The 10025-nt window shown below is 35.5% G+C and overlaps 1 protein-coding gene across 1 annotated transcript; it reads right to left on the minus strand.

The window, feature by feature from the left end:
* Nucleotides 1-3754: 3754 nt before the first annotated feature.
* On the minus strand, nt 3755-9649 carry LOC113298470 (HD domain-containing protein 2-like). Its single transcript, XM_026547225.1, has 8 exons — nt 9258-9649; nt 8102-8226; nt 6748-6785; nt 5413-5523; nt 5224-5303; nt 4660-4696; nt 4181-4222; nt 3755-4077 (listed from the first exon to the last, which is right to left on the minus strand). The coding sequence occupies exons 1-8, from the start codon at nt 9561-9563 to the stop codon at nt 3995-3997; spliced, it is 822 nt and encodes a 273-aa protein (XP_026403010.1). The 5' UTR covers nt 9564-9649; the 3' UTR covers nt 3755-3994.
* Nucleotides 9650-10025: the final 376 nt, after the last annotated feature.

Below are 10025 nucleotides of genomic sequence, written 5' to 3' on the forward strand. Positions count from 1 at the left end.
TTACTCCCTCCGTCCAAGTTTACTTGCTTAATTTGGATTTTGAAAAAACTTGAAAGAAATTCAAATTACTTCCACATACACCATCGATCTTTCAAATTGTTTGTTCAATATACTAGTTTTCATATCATAGTTTTTGTTTCTTTCTTGATAATTAGAAAATTTTAATAGGAAATATACCGATTTTTTGGTACAAATTTGTTAAAAAAAATACAATTTAGGCAAGTAAAGTTGGACGGAGGGAGTATTCTTTAAAGCTACTTCTTCTCAAATGGTGCATCTTCAACATTTACTTCAAATTTTTGGTCAAGCTACAGGTCAGGTTATCAATATGCATAAGTCAACCATTTTTTTCGGTAAGCATACTTCTAATAATCACAAGTCTAATATTTCTGGTATACTTAACATGAAAATTATGGGTATTGGAGAAAAATATTTGGAAATACCTCTTTTATTACATAGATCAAGACATCGGAATTGTCAAGGCGTTATTGATAACATGAATAACAGGTTACAAGGTTGGCAGAGTAAAATTACTAATCAAGCAGGAAGAACCACTCAGGTAAATGCTGTTCTCAGTACAATGGGAATGTATCAAATGCAAGTATTTAAGTTGCCCGAAATGACTATCCAACAGATGGATAAGATTCAACGAAGATACTAGTGGAACAATTTCAGCAACAATCATTCTCAGCATTTCATTTCCTGGGACAAGTTGCATCTGCCAAAAAGACTTGGTGGTTTAGGCCTTAAAAACCTCACCAATTATAATTTAGATTTTGTGGCGAAATTGGCTTGGCATTTGCTGCACAATCAAGAGTCCCTTTGGGCAAAAGTTCTAAAAGGTAACCTTTTTCCTCATAATGATCTCAGACTTTTTCCTCCACCGGCACACACAAACTCAAGTTGGATATGGCAGAGCATTTGTCTTGGTATTCAGATTATTTTGCAGTATGCTAAATGGAAGGTTGGTAAAGGTAACCACATCTACATCTGGACAACCAATTGTATTCCATCTTTGGAATCCTCAATTCAGAAATGGGATGATTTGAATACTCATGATTATCAATGGATTTCGGAACTCATCGACACAGACTCTGGTCAGTGGAATATTTTACTTCTTAGAAAGCTTTTCTCTCCGGCCCAGGTGAATTCCATCCTAACTATCCCCATTCAATTAGAAGAAGAAGTCTGTCTTTCTAGCTGCCTTAGCAAGGGCATCTGCAAACTTATTACAAGCTTTATGGACAAACACACATGACCAAACAGGATTAATGTTACATATATTGATACATTTTTTAAGAAGAGGCATACTTTTCCAATGAGAAAGAGTAGATTGTTGTTGTAGAACAGTACAGTTACTAAGATTATCTGTTTCAAAGATAACATGAGTCCACCTATTTGCTGCCGCCATTTGCATAAACTCCAACATTTCCCAGGCTTCAGATTATTGAACATTTATGGCTCTTCTTACTGTCCCCCTTCCCATAACATATGCTCCTGTAGAAGTTCTTGTTATAATTCCAATACCAGCTAATAAGGAAGTAAAATTAAAGGAAGCATCAATGTTAATCTTCAGAAATTGTAAAGGAGGCGGTTTCCAAGCAAGATTCAAATTGATATTATTTCTATGGGAACGATGATGATTATCAGATGTATGACCTAAATGATGATATGCAATATAGGATCTTACTTGATGAATGACAAAGTTATGGTTGGGTGTTATAAGACTAAAGATAGCCCTACATCTATGTTTCCAGATAAAGTGCATAATGCAGGTTGCTAAGTGAACATAATTTTGAGTCTTCTGAATAAAGAAATCAACTTCCTTGTCTTGCCAGTTGTGAGTCCAAGAGAGGATTGTAGAGTGTTGCATAATATAAGAAAAGTGATTAGGGAAAAATGTCTGCCAAACTATTTGAGAAAAATGACAGTGAAGCAACATGTGATCCAAATCTTCAACTTGATTCAAATTGCAAAGCACACAGTGTTGATCAGCAGCATTCATGTGTTTAAAAATCCTAGCTTTGACAGGAACAACATTATGGATAACTTTCCACATGAAAATTTGAAAAGATTCTCCTTTTAAGCTATACAAGTGCTGGTTTCAACTGGATTCTTGCACTAACACTATCAGTCAAAGCTGGCAACAACAATTTTTGGGATCGCCATCTTATCAGTTCTCTAGTAAGTTAAAATTCACCAAGTCTCAACTGCAACTATGGAAGAGATATCATTTTGGCAACATTGAAGCTAATCTGCACAATATTCAGACTCATCTTCAACAATGTTACGACAACAACTTACCTCCATCTCATCCTACAGTCAGGCAGTTAAGTAACTCTTTACAACAATGGCTTTCTAACCAGAAAGAATTTTTTATGCAACAGGCAGGTGACAAGTTTCTAGAAGCTGACCGAAATACGGCTTATTTTCACTCTTTAGCTAATTTTAATAAGAGAAGATCTCATATTGCTGTTATTCAAGGCCCTTTGGGTATTTGGTATGACAACAGAAATGATATTGAAGATATTTTTTCGTAAACACGTTATGGATATATCTAATACTTCTAACCCTCACCCTAGTCAGGATATTTTGCAGCTTTTTCCGCCATCTGTTTCTGCAGCTCAGAATGATTCTCTTATTCAGATTCCGGATGCTCAAGAAATTAAGGATGCAATTTTTCAGATCAGGCTCTGGGCATCTCCAGGAAATGATGGATTCCAAGCAGCTTTTTATCAGCAATGTTGGGATATTATTGGCACTGAGGTAATTTCCATGGTTAGACACTTTTTTACTCACAAATATATGCTCAAAGCCATAAATCATACTTATCAAGTGTTGATCCCCAAAATTCAGTATCCTCAAACACCAGCAGATTATCGACCGATTAGCCTTTGTAATGTTAGTTATAAAATTATTTCAAAAAATTTAGCTAACCATTTGAAACATTTTCTCTCTGATTAGCCTTTGTAATTTGAGTTAACCGTTTGAAACCTCTTGATTAGCCTTTGCAATGGGCTGGTGCAGTCTGTTTCTCCTTTATGTGGGGAATGGTGGTATCAGCCACCATTCCCTTCATAAACTATGATGTATCATCTTTGCATGTGTAATATAAGTTTCTCCTTTGTTAAAAAAAAAAAAAAAAAACGAAGAGTTTAATGTTTTTTATTGGATGGATCCGTAGGGGCATCGCAGAGATACTTGCATCTAGACTAGTGAATTTAAAGAAAATAATGAATATAATAAATAAAACTAAAATTACTAGTGCATAATGCCCGACTCGAAAAACCTCTTAACTAAACTCACACCTGATAGCCACTACCCTTCTTTCATTTTCTCAGCATCTTTATGTTTCTCTTAAAGCAAGTTCAGCAAAATTTTATATGAATTTCAAGTTTAACCAGCTGGAGGGCATTCAGGAATTCACTCATTTTGGCCTCTGGTTAACCTTTTACCTGCTCAGAGACGGAGTTATTTTTCGGCCACCAACCAGTCAGGGCCATCAACCAGTCAGGAGTAACTCGGTCAAAGTCAGTATGACTCTTGCTTAGTCCCCACTCCAAGCAGCTTTGGCATCTGAATCTAAAAAAATGCTACGTAAAAGGATGGGTTTCCCTACTGTGTTTACTGTTTACCGGTCCAGTCAAATTACACAGGCTTTCCCAGTTGTCGAGGAGATCGCGTCCTTATTGATACCAGCCACATCACACATCCCACAGGAAAAAGAAACAAAGAAAAAGAGAGAAGAAAATCGAAGGCACTAAAGTTGGTTTTCTATACCTCAAAGGGGAATCATGTAATGTAGGGGTTGGGTACCACTCCAAGAAAATTACATGGTTAGTACTTGATACATAATTGATTGTAAACCGATGTATATTTGACAAATTCAAGAGTATCTAGAAAGGTTCTGTCGGGTGAGGTTCAGCTAAAACTGATGATGCAAAAATGATAGCTTAACCGGTTGAGAACAAGCACTTGAATTGAGAGTTCACTATCAAACATTATTTCCCGACCTCGAGTTTCTTCTAGAAATGATCTCAGCTGCCCAACTCTTCCCAATTTCTGTCTGAAACTTCCCTGCAATGCATTGAAAAGCATATATAGTATGTCCTAATTGCAAGATTGATTTGAAAACAGAAGGAAAGCAGGACAATGTAATGCAATAAAGCTGTCCACTTACCTGCCGTGGACAGGAAAAACTCATCAAGGACCTTCCCATGTTCTGCCGGAATAACAAATGAAAAGGCAAAAGATAGCAATAAGTAGATAATCAATGGTGGAAAACTTGAGTAATATGTAATAGGACTATAGGAAGTGAAATCAAGGGAAAAAATGAAGCACCATGTACTATCTATAGTTAGGTTTTCGAGTATAACTTGTCTACAAAAAACAAATGCACTATTTCGTAGATTATACCATAGATGGCAATATGAGCAGGTAACGCGAAGGATAAAATATGAGGTGTATGATTTATTCACTTTTGACATGTCGACTGGCAGTGGGATCAATCAAACTCCAATCAATAGTTTAGCACTTGGTTCGTTTTGTGACGCCTTATTACAGCTTTCAGCATGAGCAGCATAAGCCAGAAAAAAGACTATGTCAATGTAGAAATTTCGGCACAAGGACATGGTCATGGATGTAGCACAAAAAACTTACCCATTTCATACTCCAAGGCTTGCAGAATCATCTCAACCTGAACGTGATATAAACAAAAGTTTAGCCTTCGGGTACATTGATAATATACTGACATATTGAGGTTCTACTGTAAAATTACAACATTATAAGCATTCCGCAAGAATAAATCGAGGTCGGTACCTAAAAACAAGACAACTACCTCCATGTGGTGTGTGAGACAACCTATTCATAGATGAGAAAATAAACACCTCTTCTACTCAATACTACGTCCAAAAGACTTGTTACCAAGTAATTTGCAAAGGAAAGCTTTCTGATATTGCTGTTGCTGAATTCTTTTACTTTTTCATTTAACTGTCAAATTAGGTTTTTTCACATACAGACAAGGTGAAACTTAGACTGGCTTCATGAATGATGCTTGAAAGCTAACAAACTTAAGAAAGCTGCTCTCATATACAGTTCACTTGGATAGGCTTTTAACAAAAACTTTTAAGGGTCATAATTCGGTAACCACTAACCGTGTCGAGAATAAGAAAGCATCACAAAACTGACAACTGGCTTTCCCTACAAAAGGAAGAGAAAAAATACCTTGTCAAAATCTTTCACAAGATTGGCCTCTATAGAAGCATTGTTCTCGTACTCCGTCCATAGTTCTTGTATCTCATCAGCTAAACATCCAACATATTCTACCGTAAGAGCTATGATATATATTAGAAAATAATATTTTTGCAACGTGCAAATATTCAATGTAGTTTAAGATACATCATCCAACAACACCTCTAAGTCCCCCTCCGAGAAGTACACACATTTCATTTAAGGCTGCTTGCTCACGCCTGCTTTTCTCTGCTTTAGGAATACCATCCGAGGGTGTTATATCTCCAACAATAGCTGGAAAAACCAAGGATGCATGTCAAAGTCCAATAACCATAAAAGAGACTACAAATCCTTTTTGTCATTGAAATATAAAATTTGATAGAATTCACATCATTTAATTAGAAAACAAATAGGAAAGTTCTCATCTGACATGCCTATCATTGCTCTTTGTTTAACCAATTTTGAACCCATCTGTATGTTTGCTTCTTTGTTCTATACACTCTCACACAACACAATATACTTCCAAAGCATCCATAGTTATTCCTTGTTGCACTTCTCTTCTCCTAACCAATATGTGTCAGACTGTCGGTATTGTTATACCCTATTCAAGCTTCTTATCAGGGATGATGTTACTTAATGTGCAAGAGCTCACTTCATCAAGTACTATAATTTTATTCCTAGTTAGTAGAACATCAACACGGCAGGAGAACCAACAGAAAATAAGAAAGCAGGAAGAGGTAAACAAAGAAAACTTAAGATGCAATGTTTTAGGTACCAAAGATATCTAAGTTGGAGAAGGAAATGGCATTTCTTCCATGTCTCATCCAATGTTTTTAGAGATAGTGCATGTTCTGTGATTGTCTGGCACAAACTATTCCCTTAACGTCTCAATTGAGTTACAGTTAGCTATTATATGTATGGTCAATGACCTACACTATCTGTAGTATGAAACAATATCTTTCTTTACAGAAAGAAAAGGAAGAAAAAAACGTCACAAAGGAATAAAACTTAATTCCACAGGATGAAGAGGATGGGCGGACTTCAAAAATCAACATAGAACACTCCAACACCAGCAAACCCTAACACTAACTTCAACAACACTTTTCATTATTTAATTCTAAATGTTTAGAAACTTTTATTTATCATGTTTTGGTAATTAGGTAAAGTCTGAATCCTAAAAAATTAAAATAAGCTATCTTCACAACTTCACTTAAATACTAAGAGATCTAAACTACAAGTAATTCAAAAGCAAGCAGAGGGGTTGAAAGAAAATGGAAGAGTATCCGTGAAAATGCAGTATATGTGTGCAAAACAATGGTGCAGGCATTAATAAATAATACAACCCCAACTGTATGATTTTGAAGAATTTGATGGAACTCAAAATCCAACCCCAACAGTATGATTCTGAATTAAGCAAAATCCTTATCCTATGTCTCTAACAAACAAGGAATGTCTTGAATATCAAATATTAGGTACATGCCAAACGAAATAAGAAAAGAATGCCGGAGATATGATTACCTTCTGCAATATCATGCACAATTGCTATCTTGATACACCTACAACAACCGAGAAATAAAATTGGTAAACAGCATTATAAATACAAAACATAAAGGGGTGGGATCCGTTGACATGGTTATATTGACATAATCTTCACATTTTAGCGCCATTTTTTCTACTGAGCCCAACCGACAATGAATTTGAAGTTAATTTTTTGGTGACATGCTCCTCATATAAAACTCTACATTCCTACCAAAAATGAGAGTATTCCGAAATATGAAACTTCATCATCCACAAATTTTAATTTCAACCGTTAATCTTCAACGGTTAATATTCAAAATCGTAGATGGCGATTTTATACATCTCGGAATGCTCTCATTTTTTGTTGGAATTTAGAACCTTATAAGAAGAACATGTCACCAAAAAATTAGCTTCAAATTCCTTGCCGTTTGGGTTCAGTAAAAAAAACTATAATCATGTCAACGGATTATGTCAATATAACCATGTCAACGGATCCTACCCCAAACATAAAATACTTATGAGATGCTATTATATATTTAATAATTTAAAAAAAAAAGGCCAGTTAATGACTTAAATATAATGCTCATGATTCATGAAGCACAGATCAACTTGATATTATTTACTTTCAGACTGTGCTTTTCAGTTTCCATTAGAGCAGTGCTCAAACTAAACTACAAGAGATACAACACAAAGCTATCTAACTTGATATCCAACTTGGCATATGTTAGATTATTCTGAGACAGATGATGAAAAAATTGATACCATTTTCATAGCAAATAGCTCTTGACTCGCTTTATGTGGGCCATCATCCTAGACATTGTCAAATCTTGACCAATAGACACAAGGTCAGCTATTGACCTTCATAAAAGGCTAAGCATACGCAGTATACTCGCCATAAAATGAGTATTCTAAAGAGAATGGCCAGCTTAATTGTCATGTTTTAGCATTATTCTCGCATCCTGGTCGACATCTCATAAACCACATAACAATTTACTACACCATCAAATTAAAGTGGAAACTTCTTTCTGAGAGATCTTACGCATCAAAAACTACAATTTCCACCAGCTAAACCATTCTTTACTTATTTCATTGCATTTGAATTATGCAATTCTACTCATTTATAGCCTCAAATGTTGTTTGGGCACTTTCAAAGAAGATACCAATGGAAGTGCCCAAATGACCGATCTTAAAATAGTAGAAGCTGAGAACGCATATCATGTCAAATTTCCATAACCATGGCCTAACAAATCTTGCTTCAATGTTCTGAAGATAAGTACCCCACATTGCCTTACAAGTCACTGTTCAAGAACATATTCCTTTAGTGCATGTCCTCCCTCAGTATGACAGATCTCACCTTTCCCTGTTTACACCAGGTAGGTCGCCAGCAATCAAGGCCATTATTGCCATGCGATACATGTGATCAGCAATAGATTCAGGGCCCTTTATCCCATGGTTGACCCATCCCTTCCTTTTGGTGGTCTGGAAAAGGAAAAAAAAGAAACGCTTCAAGTAAACCAACAAATACCAATGAATGTTAATGAGTTCTGACTGTTAAGTCTAAAGATCATTATGTAACTCTACAGAACTACAAAATGAAACTAACTCGTGCAGATAAGTTTAAAGTAAAAAGGATAATTTTAGTTGGCCAACATAATTAACTTGCGGCAAGAAACTAACAGCCACAGGTGTCCGGACGCTTAAGTTCCATGCATTAAACATATACAATCATGACCAATAACAATTAAAGCACGGGGAATAACTTAATCCTTTATAAATATCCACTCATTGCTGCTGCATTCTCCTAAAGAGTAATGTACTAGTAGCTGGAATTAGATGAATTGTTCCTCCAGATTTCATTGCCTTCTACATGAAAAAAAAGCAGCAATGTGACAATGCCAGACACATGTATAGACCATATGTAAAGGATCCTACTAAAACTTAGTTGGTTTACTTAATTATTACAATAGATTTTAAGAGTCCTGCTGAAGAAACTCTTACCTAATTCATATGCAAAAGGTTTTAAGTATAAGACATGTATCCAGTAACCAATTAAACACAGGGCAACAAGAGTGCTGCATTATTTTGTATGCCTGATATTTACTCCCTACTTTCAAAGTTAGACAATGTTACAGACTAATCAAGATAAAGCATGAGTTCGTAAGTACGGTATTTGCACAAAATTGAGACTTATGAAACTAGGTTCAGTCCTTTACTGTAAATGTATTCACGATTACAAATACGTATGTGCATTCATAATATAATCAGAACCAAACTTTAGCCAATATGAAGGTTTTTCCCGTTGATGTATACTTAGATGAGTTACATGAGAAAAAAATCACCTAATACCAGTAGGGGGTGAAATCTGTGCTCATAAGGTTTAGAGAAAGAGGGAATTTTTACATAATTGATCACTTTATCCACATTTGATCTAATAGCTTAAAAATCAAAGACTGTGATTTGAAAAAATCATTTAAAATTAAGTAAATATATATGACAAACATCGTCAGTACCTTCAGACGATGACATAAAGTGAGAAAATCGATTGCAGAAGAAGAAGATGACGATGAAACCGAAGATGATTTCTTTGATCCAACACCATCGTCACCAGTAAATGAAGCATTTATAGAACCTGAGTTACGGTTTTGACAACAACGAATTGCAAGGATTTTAGGCGCATCTTTGTATAGATCAAGTTTTAGTGAGGAGACACGAGAAAGGAAAGATGGTGATGAAGAAGAACGAGTTTGGAAATTTGGAGTTACAGTGGAGGAGGATGAAGAGGTAAAGTGACTAGTTGCCATTGTTGTTAATCCCATGAAGATTTAGAGAAATCGAAGACGGTAGAGAAAATGAGAGACCGAGTTAGGTTCGAGCTATTAGGAGACAGTTTTGCCCCTTTCTGATCGATCAAATAAAAGTTTATTCGGAATTCCCGGGTTTAATTCAGGGATTTTCAGCCTAGCTTAATTGGGGGCCATAACTTCCAATTGGGGCCATGCATTACGGGACAAAAAATGTCACCCAATCCTAATTTGGGTCACCCCTTAAAAAAATATTTTCTAAATGACAAAACTGTCCTTATATGATTAGTATTATGAATTAATTAGTTTGATTAGTGTAGTAAGTGTATTTAGATTAAAATCTGATTTTAGGAAAAAATTATGGAAAATGTGTTTTATGTGTTGAGAAGAAGAGGAGGAATTTTGAGAGGAAAACCTATGGTTTTTACAAATGAGTGATTCAAGTGGAGGGAATGAGATTGGTGAAGCTTCAAATAA

The sequence above is a fragment of the Papaver somniferum genome, chromosome 7 (assembly GCF_003573695.1).
Source record: "Papaver somniferum cultivar HN1 chromosome 7, ASM357369v1, whole genome shotgun sequence".
NCBI classification, from domain to species: Eukaryota; Viridiplantae; Streptophyta; class Magnoliopsida; order Ranunculales; family Papaveraceae; genus Papaver; species Papaver somniferum.